The 21,039-nt window shown below is 46.2% G+C and overlaps 1 protein-coding gene across 1 annotated transcript in view; it reads right to left on the reverse strand.

Moving 5' to 3' along the window:
• Positions 1-21,039, reverse strand: part of SNTB1 (syntrophin beta 1) — a 200,848-nt gene that overhangs the window by 53,074 nt on the left and 126,735 nt on the right. The window contains exon 3 of the mRNA XM_036264495.1: positions 6,567-6,774. Coding sequence (XP_036120388.1) covers positions 6,567-6,774 — 208 coding nt within the window. The remainder of the gene's footprint in view (positions 1-6,566; positions 6,775-21,039) is intronic.

Genomic DNA, 21,039 nt, shown 5'->3' on the forward strand with positions numbered 1-21,039 from the left:
GCTGTGTCTGTAAACTGACTGACAGACACACAGCGACCAGCCACGACCAGGCTTTGAAAGAAGCGACGTGACGGGACAGGGGTCGGAATGCGCATCCACTTCTACAGAACAGTCTGTGGACGGAGGGGCTCGCAGACACGTTTCTACTTTATGAAGTGCAGTCACAGTCACCATGCCACGGTAAATGTAATTCGGACCATGTGGTTGAGAGGCGGGTGTTATCTCCTTAAACCATGGAAACGGGCAAAAAACAGGCCAACTGTGTATGTGAGTGTGTGTATTTTATAATCTGGTCTCCCCTAACCTATGCAATCAAGAGGGTTTCAGTCTTTGTGGGACCTGTTCTCTGGGCTTCGCAGTACAGAACCGATGCGGAGGGTGGTTGTGCGGAATGTCACGGGACCTGGCCGCGAGGTTCCACTGGCTGACGTGCGCGATGACAGACAGGAAGAACAGGAGAGGGTCTCTTCCCCTTGCTTTGTGTCACGGGAGGGAGGAAAGCAGATTGTCACGGCTGTGGCTAGAAGGGTAAATATTTTACTAAAAGATCTTAGACGATGTTAGTCCTGATACGTGAATTCTGCCTGCTGTGAACTAAATGCTTGTGTCTCCCCAAAATTCATATGTCGAAGCCCCAATCCGATATTTGGAGGTGGGACCTTTGGGAGGTAATCAGGCCATAAAGGGAGAACGCTTTAATGGGATTAGTCACCTTAGAGGGGGAGGAAGGGAGTGGCCCTTTCTCTGGGCCATGGGAGGACCCAACGAGAAGGCTCTCTATACCTCAGGGGGAGGGCTTCCCCCAGAACTCGACCTTGCTGGCACCCGACCTCCGACATCTAGCCTCCAGACCTGGGAGGAATACATCTGTTATCTAAGCCACCCAGTCCACGGTGCTTTAGCCCAAGCTGATGAGGACACTGATTATTTTCATATGGGATTTCGAAATGCCTCTTAGTTCTGAAACTGACACTGGTCCGACCCTGGATTCTGGGCCGCCTCACTCCATGGACACTCATCCCTGGGCCCCTCGGCTTCGTGGAACACTCGGGAGCTCGAAGGGGGACTCACATCGGGCTCTGCCACTTCCCAGAGGAGTGATGCCAGAGAGGTCACTCCATTCTCCAAGCTCCCTCCGGGGACAGAGATGGTTACAGCACACGGGCCTGAAGCAGACTAGTCGCATCGGAAATGCTAATGATCGTAAATACTAATGAGCAACTTCCTCTCCTCCAGTCACCCGGGAGGCCGGGGACAGAAAGGCTCCGGTTGGAAGGAGTGCGAAGTGGACGTGAGGAGAGCTGGGCACTGAGCTTGCACCCGAGCTTCCAGCAGGGTTCAGGGTGTCGTGCTGTTTCCTGTTTCACCCTGACGAGAAATGGTTTTCCGATGCAGACACCAAGGTCAAGCCAAGGCAACGGTGACCTGAGCACAGAACCATTCGGCAATTCTGCCCTGGCCAGTTTGGCTCAGCGGTTAGAGCGCTGCCCTGCGCTCCAGAGAGACCCGGGTTCTATTCCCTCTAAGGGCACGTACCTCGGTTGCAGTTTGTCCCCGGCCCTGGTTGGGTCATGTGGGTGGCAGCCACTCAATGTCCCTTTCCCGTCAATGTTTCTCTCTCTCTCTGTTCCTCTCTCTTCCTCTCACTCTACCTGAACAAAAAATGGAAAAATGTCCTCGGGTAAGGATAAAAAAAAAAAAAAATCAGCAATTCTGCCCTGGCACTGTTTCTGTTTTTCTAGTAACAAGAGAGTCAGAACTTAGTTTATTTTCCTCTTTTCTGTAACCTGTTGCAAACACCTAATGGCAACTGTAAAAAGATTAAGAACAATGATTGAAAAAACTGTGCTGGAGGCATGATGCATTTAACAGTTCAGGGGAGGGATTAGCATTCATGGGCCCTTGAGGGAGAGAGTGGGGATTTTAATTCTTGCAAGAAATTAGAATTTTTGAGCCGAAGATGCTCACGGGAAAGGCATTCCATTGCGCACCTGGCGTGCCTGCAGGTGAGGGCACTCTCGGGAGAGAGCACAGGACTGTCACAGCGGGGCTGACGGAACCGGGAAGGCAAGGAGACACGGAATGTGGCCCCAGTTCAAAGGCTACTGGCCCAGCACGGACCTTGAAACTGCAGGAGCCCAGAGAACGCCAACGAGAGTTCAAGGAGATAAACAAGCATTGCAGTGAACGACAGTGGGTTCTTTTAAAAGTTAAATAAAAGAAAAAGTGATATCACATCATCGTCCCACTCTTCGGTTATTTCTGTATTTTTATTGAGAGTGTAACGTGAGATAAAACACTGTCCACTCCCTGGGCCCCAGATTCCTCATTTTTAGAAAGAAGAGGCCGGGTTAGGTCACTGTTTTAGCTCAGGTTGCTGTAAGAGATGACCACAGACGGGGTTGTTTAAGCGACAAACATTTATTTCTCACGGTTTTGGAGACTGGAAGTCTAGGAGCAGGGTTCTGGTGACGGCTCCCTCCCTGGCTTATGAGGCTACCCTCTGGCTGTATCCTTACATGGTGAAGACAGCGAGCTGTTCTCTTCATCCCCGACAGGGGCACCAATCCCAGTGTGGGCACCCCACTCCCTTGACCTCGTCTAACCCTAATAACCTCCCAAAGGCCTCCCTCCAAATACCATCACATTAAGGCGTCAATGTATGGATCTTGGGGGATACAGATAATCAGTCCATAGCAATCCCCCCTAAGTTTCCTTCTCTCTGATTTTGCAGATGAAGGTTCCCTCCTGGGCACCAAGCCAAAATCAAAATTGCTTTCAAAATCTTCCATAACTGGATGTCATCCAAGACACCAGATTTGCTTGTTACCTTCCTCCAGAATGAACCATCACCTCCCTTTAGACACGTCTCTGGCCTGCCCTCCGTACAAGCCAGGTTAACCCATTACTTCCCCTCCTAGTTCCCTCACGCTCCTCCTCCTCCCTTCGAGTGCACTGGACTCGCTCTCTGTTGACTCAAGAACTAGCCATTTGCGGGAGCCGTTCTCCCAGCCCCCAGACCATCTCACAGAGATGAGTAACGTCGACATAACGTTTTCCTCCTGGGTAGTGTAGAGGAGGTTTTAGCGTTTGCACTGAACAGGATTTTTAAAGATGAGTTGTTTTGCCCTGGCCAGTTTGGCTCAGCGGTTAGAGCGTTGGCCTGCGGTGCAGAGAGACCCGGGTTCGGTTCTCGCTGGGGACATGTACCTCGGTTGCAGTTTGTCCCCGGCCCTGGTTGGGTCATGTGGGTGGCAACCACTCGATGTGTTTCTTTCACATCGATGTTTCTCTCTCTCTCCCTCCCACTCTATCTGAACAAAAAATGGAAAAAAATGTCCTCGGGTGAGGATAAAAATAAATAAATAAATGAATAAATGAATAAATAAATAAATAAATAAATAAATAAATAAATAAATAAAAATAAATAAATAAAGATGAGTTGTTTCATGTAAATGCCAGTTCTCAAAACTTGACCTCAAACATGACACGCACAAACCTTGTCCCAGAGCTACTATAGATTAATAACGCGACAAAATCAAAAATGAACAGTATAGGAAAAGACAAAGGAACAGTAGTTTAAGGTAAATTGTAGCTGAATATATAGATATATAGGATCATACTTTATATCTTTCCAAATACCAAGCAAATTTGCTGATCTCTGTGATTATATAAGAAAGCCAGAGTATTAAGGATTTGCCATTCATTGTAACATTTTGCTAAAAACCATTCATATGGCTCCACACTAGGATTCAGCATCAAATGTGGATTCAAAGAAGATTCCAGTTTGAATTGGTTTCCATAGACTTGGTCTGAGGTAGTCCTTTGAGAAGTTTTGAAGATAAAGGCAATGAAAGACAGGCTTGCTTCTGATAACTGCCCATGATACATCATTATTCCTCTTATGGACACAGTGCAAATACAACTTACAGAACTATCTGTAATGATTATCTAAAATTATATGAAAAGAACAATAATATTCCAAAGACAGGAAGATCTTTTTATGCGCCTTTATTATCGCTCCATGGAAATGCCTAATAATGAATCTACTGATAATTTGGGATAAGCAAAAGGCATAAGCAGATGATTTCTAAGGGAGAAAATGGAACTTATGGAAAAAACTTCAATGTCATTCATAATGACCCAATACAATGTTCAACTATCCAAATGGAAATGACTTTATATGTAGTTTATATTAAACGAGACCAAAGAGAAGGACCAGTGAGACTTGAGACCATCTCAGTTACTTAGAAGGTGGAGAAATGTGGGTTCTGGGAAGCCTGCCTTTGTCCTCAGATCTAGGCTCTCCCCCTTTCCCTTCTGCCCCATGCCCTGGGAGCAGACCTTAACAGAGTGCATCAGTGGGGACCCCTTGCCTCTGGCTTCCAGTCAGCTTCAGCCAATGGGATATCCCAGCAAAGATCAGTGGGCAGGGATTGGCAGAGGTGGTGTTTCTCTCCCAAAACCACAGCTCTTAGTGGGTGGCCCTTTTCTACAGCTACAGGTCTTGCTCCTTTTCCTGGCCATTTTAGGTGAAGGGATAGAAGTGGACTCCTGCTGTTGTTAGCTCTGGGCTACTTCTCCATCTCTTATTGGTTCCCTTATCTTGGCAACATCTTATAAGTTATTCCTGCAATAAGTCCTTCCCAATCATTCCTTTTGAGTTTGCCATCCATCTTCTGCCAGGACCCTGAAACCTACGGTACATCTCCAAGTCCACTCAGGACCTTAACCAAGTGAGGGCAGTTTCTACCCTGATCTCAACTCCTCGCCCTTTCCTTCTGCAGTGAATGCAGAGTCCACGCGTCCTCCCCTTCCACAGCCTGATTTCCCCTGGAGAATCACCTCTGCTCATCTCTCAGTGCACACGGTTTACATGAGGCTGATCTCAGCCCCAACCCGGAGCTGATCATATGATCCAAGTCAGTTCAATTAGGTATAATCTTAGGACTTCTGTTGAAACTATGGGGACAAAGACACCTCTGTTTGCTGAGCTAGCCGACCATAAGGAAAAACACAAGCCTGGAACAGTTCAGCCAAGGAAGAGGACATGCCTGAGTACAAACCAACAAGGTGGAAGAGGGTGGAAAAAGATGGAGAGGCAAGCCTATCAGTATTTGAATCCCTGGATCCCACCATGCCTGAAGTTGACCCGTAGACATCGTAATTAGTATAAGTGGTACATCCCTTTTTTTTCTCTGAAAGCTGAGTTGATCTTCCTGTCACTTGCAAATGAAAGCTCCCCAGTAGGCCTTCTCCTAATGAAAACACATATATTTGGGGAGAGTACAAAGTGGAGTGTTATAGACTGGGACTTCGAAAATGACATCATCCTGATTGGCAACATTTATCGAGCATCCTGTCATATAAGGTCACGAGAGGCTACCTGTGGTTTCTGTTTATCATGATTTCAGAGCTACCACCACCTGCACTGTCCCTTTAGTCTTTTGAAATCTGGGAGAGATGGGACAATACCAAATCAAACAACTCACTTAGTGTTGAACTTTGTGGCTGAGCCCCACGCATGAACTGCTACAGACAAAGAACAATGGTGGAAAACGGCCGAACACTGTGTTCAAGTATTATTTTCAAGTGCCATTTCACTGGGCCTTCTCAGGTGACATGGTTCACTGGCAGGGAAGCTGTTATTGTGACAATCATTATTCCCATTTACCGCCTATTAGAATGAGAGTCACCGGGAGGTCAGGCTGTCCCAAAAACCCAGTGTTCCCGAGCTCCGAAGGTCAAGTTCAAGGGACAGCAATCAAGTAAGGGGACAATGGCAAAGGCTCAATCCTTTGAAATGAACAGAAGGGTTAAATCCCAGGGGATCACTGCAAAGTGAGTTTTACTATCTTCAACATATCACATAGCTTGGGAAAAGAAATCAGAGTGACAGTGTTAACATGACCCCAGGTCCTTTCCAGAGCAGCCTTACCCCCTGAACACAGACACTAAGTCTTTGTTCGTCTTCATACATCCTCCCCATTCCTGTCTAACACCACGCCTTGCACATAATAGGTGCTCATAAATGATGACATTCGGGTCTACTGGCTTAAGAATACAGATAAAATATAAGATGATATATGAAAAGAGCCAGCACGCAGTCAACGCTCAAAGACATCCTTACTGATAATATCACTGCTATTATTTGTAAATGTACCTGCGTTATTGATAGGCTGGTTCCGCAAAACCCACACAAACCCTTTTAAGCAACAGTTTCAACCTCCCAAGCCAACAGCTCTGCTGTGAGTTTGAGTTATTTTCCTTGACCTTCACATGTAGATATGCGAATCAAACTATCCCTCAATTGCTCACTCCTTCACCCATTCAACAGTTAGTGGCCACCTGCAATGGTGACATATGGGAGTATATGTGGGAAACCAAAGTTGATTAAGACAGCCCCTGTAAAGTGCAAATGCAGACCTGTTGGGTATGGCAAGAAATCTGAAGACAGTGATGGAGAGAACCAGCCCATGGAATGAGGTAACTGATTTCAGAGGTTGCCACAGGAGCTGGGGACACCCTGGGGGCAATGACGATTGCAGGGGAGACATTTTCCTTACCTTTTCTGCAAGCCAGCCCAGGTGCCTGATCTCTCGGCTCCCAGCAATGCCTGTTTTCCCCAGCTGCTCTCTGACCTCAGCAATCACTCGGGTCAGCAGGTCACTAACGTTGGAATGGATGGCACTGAACCAGGCCTGGGCAGTGGCTGAGTCCTTGCTCCTTAGGATCACTGTGTGCTTAGCATCTGGAGAGTGGATTTCAAGCTGCCTAGAAGCAGAGAGAAGGATTAGAAGGTTACTGGGCTACAAAGTTGAACTAATTCTCTACTCTCACTTTCAGACGTGGTCAGTTTTGCATGGTTTATCTTAATGGTTCCATCATTCATTCATTCACTCACTCATTCATTCACTCACTCACTCATTCATTCATTCATCCACAAATATTTATCAAGGGCCCAGGCATTAGTGCAGGTACTGAGGGCATGGCTATCCAACCACCACGACCCCTGAATTAAGGACTTCTGGTTTTCCTGTTATGGAGCTGACTGACCAGTATTTTCACATCAAGACATCCAAACTGCGAGCTGATCTTAATTTGCCTTACCTCTCAACCCGCAGAGTATTTTAATTATACACTCATATCCTTGCTGCTGCTGGCAGAAAACAGATGGAAATACCTCGCTACACACTTCAACTACGGCTCAGTCTTCACTGTGAATAGTTTAGAATCAAAGATGATTAAACTTTGCGTTCTTTAGGCATCCTGCCGGTGGCACATTGATCTACCACGTAACCCTTGGACAGGGGTAGTGAAGGAGCGAAATGGCCTAGAGAGGGGTAACATGGGGAGACGTGTGCACTAAGAATGTTACAGTCCAAGTCAAACACCGACGCTTAAACCAGATCTGCAACTTGATCACCTGAGACACAGCGTGAGGGACCTGAATACCGACTGTGGCGAAAGGAGGAACTTCTAGACAGATGCTTTGTGTGTAACTTTACTTACAGATGAACAGGGCATTGCAAAAATAGTCCAGAGGTCTGGGTATACCCTTTCTCCCAGTTCCTCCGGAGAATGGTTACCTTTTATGTACCCATAATACAGTAACAGACCCAGGCAGCTGACCCCGATGCCATGTAAGTGTATGGGGCTATACTATGTTTTCATGTGCAGACTCTTGTGCCCACCACTGCGGTCCAGGCCCAGAACCAGTCCATCACCACACAGCTCTCCCTCCAGCGACAAGCGCGCCCCTCCCTCCCACCATCCCGAACCCCAGGCAACCATGGACCTGTTCTCCACGTCTATAATTTTCAGATAATGTTTATTGCAGAGAAAAAAAAAACCCATTTTATTCATTCATGTACATATGTAAATACATACCATTTATTGCTTCCTGTTTGCGTTAGAAAGATATAGGGATGAAGAAATTCGACACTGATAAAATGATGCATTTATTAATTTCCCTTCATCCTTTAATAATTAGGTGACCCTTCATTGAGCATTTCCTACGTGCCAGGCAAAGTTGAAATATTTTTAATATTATTTTATGTAATTTTCCTAGTAGCCCTCTGACTGGTATTATTAATCCCATTTAACACAAGGGAAACTGAAATTTGGAGACGGAGAGAAAGAAGGTATCTACCCAAGGCCACACAGTTGTGGAAACTGGTTAAGTTCAGAAGCCCATGGATTAAATATTGCGTCACAATGTTGCTCCTTAGACTCAATGACTTCAGTAGGAGAAGAGCCATTGTCCTCCACAGCTGTGTGAAGTCACCATCACCAGCAAATGTGCCCCAAAGTGTCCTACTTCGCACCTGAGTTCCAAAATAACAATTTTGCAGCTCAGCTGAAAATCAGAAGTCCCAAGTAACCTGGCCTCATTTACCAGGGAAAGTATCCTTTTGAGTGAGCAGACCTTTTGACTCATACACAAAAATTGTAGGAAAGGATGATGTAGAAAGTAGAATATCTCTAGGGAAGTTTTAGCAATAATTAACCTTTTTAATTTTTGTGAGAAATTACAAAATGGGCCTGGCCGGTGTGGCTCAGTGGTTGAGCATCGACCCATGCACTAAGTGGTCACAGGTTCGATTCCTGGTCAAGACACATGCCCAGGTTGTGGGCCTGATCCCCAGTGGGGGGCATGCAGGAGGAAGCCAATCGATGTTCTCTCTTATCAGTGTTTTTATCTCTCTCTCCCTCTCCCTTTCTCTCTCTCTCAAATCAATAAAGAAAAAAAAATTTTTCAAAAAAAAAAAAATTACAAAATGGGCCTCCTCATTGAGACTCCAAGGCTTTATGTGAGGAAACAGGATTCTTTAGATGACATATGTTCTCATCCAGAAGAAAAAAATGTCATGGCTCTTGGGCACGTCTCAAAGAAATGGGCCGCCAGTCTCAGGTGGGTTTTCTTTCCCGCTTGAAGCTCTTCCTTGTTAGTCAAGGTGCAGAGCCGACCCCACACTGGGACTCTCAGAAAGCATTCATGAGAGCTCAACTTGCTTTTCAAATGACTAGATCCGTATTTATTCATCTAGGAATTTAAAACAGGCCAATATCTCTTTTACAACACTTTGTTTTGAAGACCTGGATTTGTTTTAAAGAAATGACAGCTGGGGCCTGGCTGGAGTTGCTCGGTGGTTGATTGTCATCCTGAGCGCTGAAGAGTTGCTGGTTTGATTCCTAGCCAGGGCGCGTACGAAGGGCAACTGATCGATGTTTCTCTCTCCCTCCCTCCCTCCCTTCCTTCCTCTTTTTCTCTCAAATCAATTAAATAACAAGAACTATGCCTACAGGTGATTATCACCAGAAGGGCAACACAGCAAAGGATTCCCAAGGAGCATATCAGAAATTCATTGCTGAGTAGCAAATTCCTCCAGCATTAAGTGGCTTAAAACCGCAAACGTGTTATCTCATAGTCTCTGTGCATCATGAATTTCAGGTGGTGATTCAGTGGTTCTGGCTCCGGGGCTTCCTGGCAGTTTGCAGTCGGGATGTCAACAGGGGCTTCAGGCACCTGAAGCCTCCACTGGGCTGAGGCCCCACTTCCCAGGTGGGGCACTCGCATGGCTGTTCGCGGGAGGCCACAGTCCCTCCCACGTGGGCTTCTCCAGAGGCCGCGGGGTGTCCTCATGACGCGACATGGTTTTCCCCACACAGCAAGAAGCAACTACTGTTCCTTTTGTGACCTGGTCTCCAAAGTCATATACCATCACTTGTAGTTCATTCTTTTTGTTAGAAGAGAGTCACTAAGTCCAATGCACACTCATGAGGAGGAGTATTAGGCTTCACCTTTTTTTTTTTTGGTTTGTTTTAAATCCTCACCTGAAGATATTTTCCCATTGCTTTTTAGATAGAGTAAAAAGAAGAGAGAGAGAGAGAGAGAGAAACATCGATGTGAGAGAGACACATCAATTGGTTGCCTCCTGCACGACCCCCACCAAGGCTGGTGATCAAACCTGCAACCCAGACATGTGCCCTTGACCGGGAATCGAACCCATGACCCTTCAGTCTGCAGGCCAACACTCTAAACTCTGAACTAAACTGGCCAGGGCTAGCCTTCACCTGTTGAAAGAAAGAGAATCAAAGAATTCAAGGACATATCTTAAAACCATCAGGGAGAGGCTTGGAATCAAGTGATATTCCGGAAAGAGTAGAGTGTCCTGGGCCGTAAACCAGCAGCTTATAAGAGCCTATAGATTTGGGTAAAGGAGACAATGACTGAGCTGCAGCTCCAGGTTATGAAATGACACAGGCTGTGGACTCATGATAGGGGTCAGTGACAATAGGAGAGATGAGAAAGGACCTCTCATTGACAGCTCATGGGAATAGCATGAAACCACCAAAAATGATGGTGGGTTAAGAGCTGTTGGCTGGCCTGGCACAGAAAAGATGTCAATTACTTGTGCAAGGAATAAATTAAGAACTCAGCAATCTACATTCCCTTCCCCCTCACCCTCCAAAAACCACAGGGGAAGAAGGAAGAGGTGTATACACTTTTCCTTTTAACACCAATGAGCTCTACTATCTAAAGCAAACAGGACGTCCTGTACCTGGCAACGCTGAAGTCCCCAGAACCTCTGGATGACAAGATTCTAGACAAGGTCAAGTGGTGATTTTATATATATATAATCTTAGCACATCACCAAGCAAAAATCTCAAATGCAGACACTGTGGCCTAATTTGTCCTTTAATCTCATTTTACCAAAATGTGACCCAGTGACACACACTTTCTAGGGTATGAAGGAGAGAGAAAGACATTCCGCTCCTGGCCTGGCTGTGTAGTGGTTCCTCTAGTAGCCTATTTCCTCACCAATTTGAAACGTGTGTGCGCTAGCTAGCAGGTAGTGCTTAAGCACGTGGATTTTTTCATTCAGTCTGGCTCCAACAATTCTTGCTATGAGGCCATCGGCGAGGTACTTCCCTAAGCCTCAATTTCCTTATCTGTAAAATGGCTCAATACATTTGCCTCTCGAGTTTACTGCAAATATGAAGTAGATAGCATGCATGAGGTGTCGCAGTGCCAAGCTGATTTTGATCAATATTAGTTTATATTCTAGTTTACATTGAATAGTCTTCCCAAATTTGTGTAAAATAACATGGTAGTGGGCCAACGAGGCAGGCAGAGTCCTCCAGGGTGGGCTCTGGTTCAATTCTTTTTCAAGAGTACTTGGACTTGGAGGAAAATGCAAACCCCGGGGGGGGAGGGGGGTTCGACAAGGACGATTGCTAACCTCCTGGGATAAAAATATAACTTTGGGGAGAGATGCGTGAGTCTTTTGTGAGATACTGAAAGATCTGGGCTGAACCTTATTCTATCTACTTACTTTTACCTAAAAAAGCTATTCAAGCCCTGGCCGGTTTGGCTCAGTGGTTGGAGCGTCAGCCCGTGGACCGGAGAGACCAGGGTTCGGTTCCTGCTAAGGGCATGTGCCTCAGTTACAGTGTGTCCCTGGCCCCTATTGGGGTCGTGTGGGTGGCAACCACTTGATGTGTGTCTCTCACGTCAATGTTTCTCTCTCTCTCTCTTCCTCCCTCTCTCCCTCCCACTCTATCTGAAGATAAATGCAGAAATGTCCTCAGGTGAGGATTAAAAAAAAGAGCTATTCGAAGCTCATGTCAGGAGCAGGTTGATGAGAGTTGTGCCCATAACTAGAGCCACACCCGTCTACTGAAGCCCGCCCATTGCTCTCTCCATTCCCTGAGCTAACCAGGACTGTGGGAGAGAAAAGAGACGGAAAACGGTTTCATCTTTCTGTAGTATTTTGCTGACAACTACCATAAAGGAACCCTTGGCAGATTTAACTGTTTCATGTAACTCATTCTTTTAAAAAGGCAGTTTCAATGTCAGTAATTATTTCAATTTGTAAATGTATGGAAGGAGATTAAAAAAAATGAGGAAATAAAGTGAAAAGAGGAGAGAAAGTAGGAGGATAAGAAGAAAAGAAAAATAAGAAAAACTCCAAGGTGGAAAGATATCTCAGTGGTGTGTAAAAATGCCGCCGTGGCCCTGGCTGGGTGGCGCAGCTGGGTGGCGCATCGTCCCGTGCACCAGAGGGTGCGGGGTTAGATTTCTGGTCGGGCACATGCCTAGGTTGTAGCTTCTGTCCCAGGTGGGGGAGCGTGGGGAGCAACCAGTCCATGTTTCTCTCTCTCTCTCTCTCCCCCTCCCCCTCCCTCCTTCTCTCTCTAAAAGCAATAAAAGCATATTCTTGGGTGAGGATTTAAAAGAAAGAACAAAACACAACAAAAACGTCACTGTGGCTGGGTAGTTGAAGTCATTCAAGTGGGGACACAAATGCCTGATACAGGGGAAGTGAGGGCGGAGCCGTAAGAACAGCGCTGCACCCTCCTGAACGCACAGATGCCGGGAAATGCGCCGGCTGTGCCTGGAGAGGGGCCCGCGGGCTCCGTTAGGGACACTGAGCCACAGGATCAGAAGGGGGACCTCGCACTGCAGACCTCTGTACCTTCTGAGTTTTGTTCCACGTGCACCCATGTTGTCCTCACTGGGTTTGACCAGAAGGGGAGGGGGAGGGGAGGAGGAGCAGCAGAACTGCCTGTGTTCCTATGACCTTGTCTCCGGTCCAAGCTCTGTCATTCGTAAACGATGCTTCCTCATGGACATCTGTGGTCCTTCCTGGCCAGTTTCCGTTCCTCCCATTTCTAGTAACCGGCCTTACCTCCATTCTCAGTCTGCGTTCTGGGGACTTGCTGGTGTGAGGGTTGTAGGTGTGATCCCATGTGGACCATGGAGATCCAGGATTTGCAAGGAGTCGTTGTTAAGGAGACTTTTTTCCTCGTTATATGTACTGAGGGTCGGATATGATCATTGATCTGCTGATGGCCATAAGGCACCTGGCAGTATGTCAGACCACGGTTGAGCCGTGCTCAGTAATCAGAGTGCCTTCCACTATTCTCGGCATAAACATCTAGACAACTTGCTGGCGAGCGGACGAGTCCTGTATTTCTGGGACTGAGAAAAAGGAGGAGGGAGGGAAGGAGGGAGGGAATAAAGGAGCAATAAAGCCAGGCTGGCTGATCCGCGCTGTTTTCAGCAGGCCGGTTTTTTATAACTCCTGTTTTGTTCCCCAGTTGAACTGACCACTGCTTGATGAATTGTGTTTATCTGTGGTTCAGCGATAAAGTTCCCTTTTAATTCCCCGCTGAATAGAAATATTTAGGGCATTGCCACAGCTGTGTTTACTCTCACACTCCACCACGGTTATGTAAATACTGCCTATGGGACGGCTCCCGAGAGCGGCCCATCGGAGCCCCGAGGACCTGCGCTGGTCTGCCAAGATGAGCCGCCAGCACGCAGCCTGGCGCGGCGCCGGAGTGACATCGCGGCTTCGCACAGGCCGTCTGGCCACGCTCACAACCAGGAGAGTCATTTTCTCCCCCCTCCCTCTCTCAGAGGTCCCCACTGAGCCAAATAATATGTCCCAGCGTCCTCCCCTCCCCCTGTTTGGAGACACGGCTGACACGCAAAACGGGAAGCCTCCCACCGCAGGATGAATACAGAAAAGGAAACTTGCCACCTGGCGACAGACAAAGGTTTGAAGTGACCTTTCCCCTCCAGGGGAAGCGAGAGGAGGCAGTGGGGAGCGTGGGGCCCGGGGCTTCCAGAAACCCCCGGAGCCCAGGGGAGGCACACACCGTGGTCATCACGGTGGCTTCCACTTCCCTAAGCCTGTGATCGCAGGGTCGATCGACATCCCTGCCACCAGACCTGCCACCAGACGGAGAGACGCCGCTGGCCGTGGCTCTCTCTAGAGCGCGGGATCGTGAGATCTTCTATTTCCGCCTTCCGCTTTTCTGTCATTTCCTATTTTCTGGCAATGTAATCAGGGAAATATTAGGAAAAAAGTTTCCTGAAGAAAATGAATGTGTGCAATAATGTCATTAGTGAAACAATTCAGTAGGAAAATATGTTCTTTTTTTTTTTTAGTTGTTTTTTTCTTTATTGATTTGAGAGAGAACCTCGACTGGCCGCCTCCTGCATGCCCCTCACTGGGGATCAGGCCCACAACCTGGGCAGGTGCCCTGACCGGGAATCGAACTGGCCACCTCTTGGTGCATGGGTCAACGCTCAACCACTGAACCACACTGGCTGGGTGAAAAATATGTTCTTATATGAAAAAGACAAGACTAAAGAAAAAAAATGGATTCTTTTTCAAATGGTTGTAACTGAAAGCCTATACAAGAAAGAGGTAGTAACAATGTTCCTAACAAGGATGAGCACTTGTGTGGGGGGGTGTAAACTCCACCCAGACACGTTCACTTCTCTCATTAGATTCTCACCACCGTCCCATGAGGTGAACGGTGCCTACTTCACAGACGACAAGCTGGCACCTTAGGGGGCTGGCTCGTCCAATCTTCCAGCAGTACGAGGCAGAGCTGGAACTGAAACCCAAGTTCATGGGACCCCAAAGCCCGTGTCTTAATCATGCTGTTCTAGATAGTAGGATGTCTATCAAGTGTAGTGTGTTCAAGAGTCGGAATGTTGTTCGTGTTGATCGCTGCTGAAGACCTCTCAACACTCTTCCTGTGCACTGGGAACGTTTTCCAAATTATGGGCCGAGCTTCCCCAAGGCGGAAGCCAGAATCCACGTTCCCAGCCTCCCTTGCAGCTAGGGCACACACCACTCACTGGCAGTGGCAATTCTGATGGGAAGAACGCAAGAAAATAAGTGTGTATGGAATCCGTCTTTTGTTCAGTAGATTACTGTAGGCATCCAGCTTGGGCAGAGCTTGTCCAGTCCCAAGTTGTCACTGGTACAAATGGAGGCAGCTGCATGCACTCCGGATGGTTAAATGGTAGCAACAGGAGTATTTTTTTTTTTTTTTAGAACAGCCCTCACAACGTGGCTGACATTGGGCTTCTTAGCCTGGCTCTCTGAACTCTTTGGAGAATCTGTGAGCACCTCAGTATTCTTAGCGAGAGTTGATTCTATTACCTGAAACTACAGAACCCGGCTAAGAATGCAGATTTGGGAATCTGGTTGCCATGGTGGGAGCTCATGGGGTCAGCTAAGGAATGTATCAAGTGTGAGCAGTTAGTGGAAAAGAAGCCAGGGAAGGTGTTCTGCTGTTTTTCTAAAAATCTCATTTCAAAAACAGGTCATGCATGATACAGTATTCCGCTAAGCTCTGAGGGAACCTGACAATATCTCACGTTGGCTAGGTTTCAGATTTTCAGTAACACAAAAATTTACAAAATATGTGAAGAATTTCAGCATGTTGGCCTTTCCTAGGGGAATAATATTGTTATCAAAAGAGAGAGTCAGCTAATGTTTTCAAAAAACATTTTGTCTTTCCACGGCACACTATCTGTGCCCATGAGGTCCTATGCAGGTCAAATAAAGGTACATTTGTCTCTAGAATCTTGGCACCATACATTGACAAAATAAATACTCCACCCATAGTCCAACCCAGAGCACGGCACCTAAGAGTCTGGAGACCGATTTCTGCTTCTTTTGAATGAGGTTGCTGGGGACTAGGGTTGCCAGGTTTAGCAAATAAATATATAGGATGCCCAGTTAAATTTAACTTTCAGATAAACAATGAACACTTTTTTCTAGTGTATGTATGTCTCATGCAATGTCTGGTGGTAGAAATGGTATAAAGTACATAGATTTGGACAATGTATAGAAAATAAAACTTATATGACTTCTTGACGGATTAGCTAGGAGGGATGGGGAAGAGAAATGTGTCAAGGATGTCGTCTAGGCTCCTGGCTTAGACAACGGAACGAATGACAGTGCCAGTTACCGAGATAAAAAGCTGAAAATGGCCCTGGTTGGTTTGGCTTAGTGGTTAGAGTGTCGGCCCACGGACCAAAGAGTCTCGGGTTTGATTCTGGTCAAGGGTGAATACCTCAGTTATGGTTCGCTCCCCGGCCCTGGTCGGGGTTGTGCGGGAGATGGCCAGTCGATGTGTATCTCTCTTATATTGATGTTTCTCTCTCTCCCTCCCTTCCTTTTACTCTAGCTGAAGATAAATGAAAAAACATCCTTGGGTGAGGATTAAAAAAAAAAAAGGCTGAAAATGGTTCAGAGTTGTTGAGAAACACTATGAGTTTGGGTAAATATCTCCATCTTCATTTCAGTGTCTTGTTATGACCTCAAACTTATAGTGTAAACATGTGCCAACTACTCCTCAACAGTCTGCTTACACTATGGCTATTATGTCTTAATGACATCACCATCCTCTCATTAAGGTGGGTTAGATGACCCAGTCATTCCTTTTTTTATTGCTGAAAATATTACATGTCACAGATGTCCTCCCTTTTCCCCACATTGACCCCCTCCTCCCCTCTCCCACCCTTCCTGCTTTTCCCAAACTAATATCTGTGTCCAGACCCTATCATTCTTGATAGTCCCTGTCCTCTTCTCCCCGATCCCACTTAGTCTCCAAGTTTTTTGCAATATTATCTTGGGTATATCTCCTAGTCAGAAGAGCCAACAAGATCACAAATTACCAAGTTTTCTCAGTGGAGCTGGGACAGTCACTTATCTATGATGGAATACAGGTTTTTATTTTATTTTATTTTTTTGGTGGTATGTGCCCCTAGCAGGAACCGAAGCGGGGACTCTCTGGTCCACAGGCCGACGCTCTACCGCTGAGCCAAACTGGCCAGGGTGAGGTTTTTATTTTGTTGGCCAACTTTGATTAGTAGCGGTTGCTTGAAATGGTAGTGGTTGCCTGAAATAATGTCTTGAAAAGGAGCCTGAGGTCTCTAGGCTTGGCTAGGGAAAGTGACATCATCACTTGTTGATGTCTGCCATGGGCGTGGGGGTGGGGACTGGCAGGACTCCTGACATCTATTTGACATTTCTAGACAGCACTTTGCCCTATAGCTCTGCAGAAAGCAGGCCCCCTCCACTTCTCCTGATTGCCCTACTGTTGGAGAGAGTCCCGGCTTTTGGTTACCTGATCATTTCTCTTACAAGACTTATCCTTTGACAATTTATCTCCCCCACCAGATTGTGAACTCCTGGAGGGCACGATACATACCAGAATTATCTTAGTCTCACCCTCACTGACTGACACGTGAAGGCAGGGAGGCAGGCACTCTGTATGTATTTGCTGGGCTCAGGGAGTGGGTGGCTCTGTTTACTATTAAAGGCTTGTTTCCCCTTTTTGGTGGCCCCTCTCTAGTCAAAGTTCTGTAACTGCCTCCCTTTACGTTTTGTTTTGCCCTTAGTAGAGGTTAACCCTTTCAGTATTGAATAATGGCATTTAATTCTATGGAACAAAGTACAGCAGTTTGAAGTGGTAAGCTTGGTGTATTAAATGAGTCAAACATGTTTTAAAATGCCATGAGAAGGCTAGTTTCCATGGATAATGTGCAATAGTGGTCAACTCAGAAATGCTTTTAAAAATTTTATTGTAGACAACTTGCCACACACAAGTTTCTTGGGCTGAAATAATTAATTTGTGACCTTGTGAGCCTTATCCAGATTCGACATAAAAGCAGGCAGCCTGGCCAATGTCCAAAAGCAGGAGAAACAAGATGACACAGAATTCAAGCAACTAGGAATATTAATTTGAAATACTGATACCTGAGCGGTAAGACTAGCGGTGGATTCCATCTAATTCCATGCAATCTAACATTTATATCAGAGTTTCCTGTAAAAGACTAAGATCTATTTGTCTGACTCATTTACAGAATTGTAAGATGCCATCTCATCGGCTACTAGACACGGTCTTAGGCACATGAGGAGAAGGGAAACTCATCACCGATACGGTGCCTGTCACCCCTAAGAGTATAGTCTAGCGATCTTGGACTAGCCCACACTCTCTTAATTATTCAAATCGCATGAGAAGTTCCTAATATGAGAGAATAATTTGTATCCGCTTTAGGGGCAGAGACTCTTTAATTAAATTCTCAATAAGTTCCCGAAGCAGTAAGTTACCACCCGAGGCTGGCAGGTGCTGACATAGTAACAGTGCTACACCAGTGTCAAAGCACCGCCCTTCCTTCAGTTTTAATCTCTGCTACGTCTTTCTTCTCAAGAAGAAGTAAACAGGAGGATAATGGCAAAGGGGTCGTACCTCTAAGGCCCCTGTATAAATAGATGTGTTACCTATGGGAGGCAGCAGCTGAAGCCGTTAATATCCTTCAACAAGGATTATTAACAGCCAGCATCCAGCAGAGAGGAGGGCCCCGAAGAGGAGGCATACATCGGAGGGGACAAGAAGAATCTGAAGAAGCTCTACCACATGAAGGGACGGGATAGGCCAGGAATTTGGGTGCAGAAAGTAGAACAGGCCATTTTATTTAGCATGGAAGAGCTAGATATAGAGGCAAAGCAGAAACCAAAATGATCCTAGTTCAGTATATGAACAAATGAATGATCAAAGGATTAGCCACGGAGAAGGAATTGAGAGGTCATCTCCTCCCACCACTCATTCCAAAGGCGCAAAATCCAGCTTCAGGAGAGAGGTGGTGGAGTCAAGCTCATACAATCAGTCTTCTTCACAACCATGTTTATCCGAGTTCGGGGAAGGGACAGAGTGGGAAATGATGGTATGTTGGAAGCCAACTTAACTTGATCACTTTCCGAGGGCTGGTCCTAAAGGTGGGGCTAGTAGCTCTTTTGTATTTGAAACACTCGCTATAGAACTTTGTAGATACTTCACAGTCAAGGTATTTATGGAAATGGCAGCTTTATAATTATTTTCTCTGGGAATCCTTCGCTCAAAGACACTTTCACCTCTTTTGTAGATAGCAATAATCATTTTCATTACTTGAAGGATTGAAACAAGCACAAACAAATACATCAGCTCCCCACAAAACTGTTATTAAGAAAAATCTGTATCTGAACGATCTAGACAAGTTTTAAATTGTCATGCAATTCTGCACTGGTTGCAGGAGAGGAAAATCAGAATAATGCAAATGTTCACCCTCACATTGGAAAGGTCACACTAAGCGAAATTCAATCCTCCTCCTCCTATAGTAAATGCCAAGGGGCCTAACAAGTTGGGAAGAGAGTTAATGTCTCTGTGAAGCAGCAAAGCTGTGGGTTAGATTTGTTTAATTTTGTTTTGACTTCATTAGTTCTCCTTAAAAAAAAAAATGCATTAAAATAGTGGAACTGGAAAATTGCTACAAAGGAAGGAAATTGTCTCAAAGCTTTCTACCTCTTGACATGGAGGAGCAGGGAGGGCTCAGAGGGGGCGGAGTGGGAGAGGTCCGGGAGGGGCGGGGAGACTGCTGTGACTCCTGTGGTTGTTGCCAGGGAGACCTGAGCTCCTGGGCTGCTCAGATGCGTGCCTCTGCCTCATAGCATTGCAAACATTTGTTCCCTCCAAATGTGCGAATCAGTTGATTAAACTTTATATGCAGCTTTGCATACTTGAGCAGTCTGCGTGAGGGCTGCTTACCAATTAGCCTAGACTGTTTTACTAAGACTTCAATATACCTCCTCCAAAAAAAGAAACGAAATGTAGCCAGATTGGGGGGTGGGGCAACGGCGATAACCTTAGTCACACTTGAATCCTTCATTCAAAATATTTATTGAATGCCTGCTCTCTGCCAGGCAGTCTGCTCAGTGCTGGAGTCGAACAACATGGCCATGGCCTTCAAAGAGCTTATTGTCCACGGGGCTGAAGGGGGAGTAATGGCAGACAAAGAACCCAATCACTGTCATCCAGGAGAGGTCACATAACCCAGTGGTTAGTGTGTCCTTAATGGAGTCAGTCGGCCTTGGTCCAGGTGCAAGCTATGAGTGAGCAGCCTTGAACCCAGAACTCAATCTCTGCATTTCAGTGTCTTCATCTGCAATCAGGAGTGGACTACGTTATAACAAGTACAATGCCTGGGTCAATATCCTGACACTTACCTTTCTGGAGCTAAACCGAACAGGAGGAGTAGAAGCCAAGAGGGAGGAGGATCCTGGGAAGAGAAGCAGCCTGAAGGAAAGACAGATGTGGTCAACCGACCACACTGCATGTACGGAAACTGCATGTGGTTCTTTAATGGCCAAGCGGAAGTACCTGGGAGGCCAGGAAGTAAAGGAGCAAACAGGGAGAGAGCCTGGAGGGGACCCACTGACGACTCAACTGAAGCAACGGCCAGGATCAAGCTTGTGCTTTAGTGAGATCATGCTGGGAAGATGGGACTGGAGGGAGACGAGCTGGAGGTGAGGAGACCAACCAGGGCACCTCTGCAGTGATGTGGGCAGCAGCAGCGATGCAAAGGAGAAAACACTGTAGGTACCGATTAGACCACAGCCGGGAAAGAGGAGCATTCTATCATGACCACTTGATTTCCGAATTAATACTTGGGGAAAACGTGTTCTCCAAATATTGAATTTAAAAAATATCCACACATGGGTCAAGGAGTCTGCTAGGCATGGGAGAGGTGGGATGCAAAGTTAAGCTGAATGGAGTCCAAGCCATTTACAGCCTAGTGAGAGGGACGGTACCAAAATAACGATAAGGCACGGCAGAACAGGTGTGCCTTTAAAGGAGCGCAGGGCACGCAAGGAAGGCACGCTGGGGTGCAAGGAGCAGGACACACAGGAAGACAAAGCATTCGAAACGGGGCTTATGGAAGAAGAGGAGTTTGACAGGTGGAGAACGGAGAGAGGACATTCCAGTCTGCCGGGACCATGACCAGGGGCAAAGAGGCACACACTGAGGGCTTTCAGTAATAGCAAGTAGTCCAGTTTGTCTGGAAAACCATTTCTACAACTGCATTGATTTTTCAAACACTGTTATTTAGGTATAATTGACATAAATAAACTATACATAGTTTAAGTGTACAATAAGATTAGCCATACCTACACCCACTGTGACTCTTCCCTCCATTCCTCTTACTATAGTTTAGTTTGCATTATCTAGAACTTTAATCAATGGAAAAATATACTATATAGTCCTTTTTTTTTTTGAATCAATGGAATAATACAATATATATTCCCTTTTTTCCCCACTTCAACACAATGATTATTTTGAGATTCATACACGTTGTAGCATGTGTCAGTAGTTCATTCCCTTGCATGTATCTCTGAGTAAGTA

The sequence above is a fragment of the Molossus molossus genome, unplaced genomic scaffold (assembly GCF_014108415.1).
Source record: "Molossus molossus isolate mMolMol1 unplaced genomic scaffold, mMolMol1.p scaffold_m16_p_16, whole genome shotgun sequence".
NCBI lineage: Eukaryota > Metazoa > Chordata > Mammalia > Chiroptera > Molossidae > Molossus > Molossus molossus.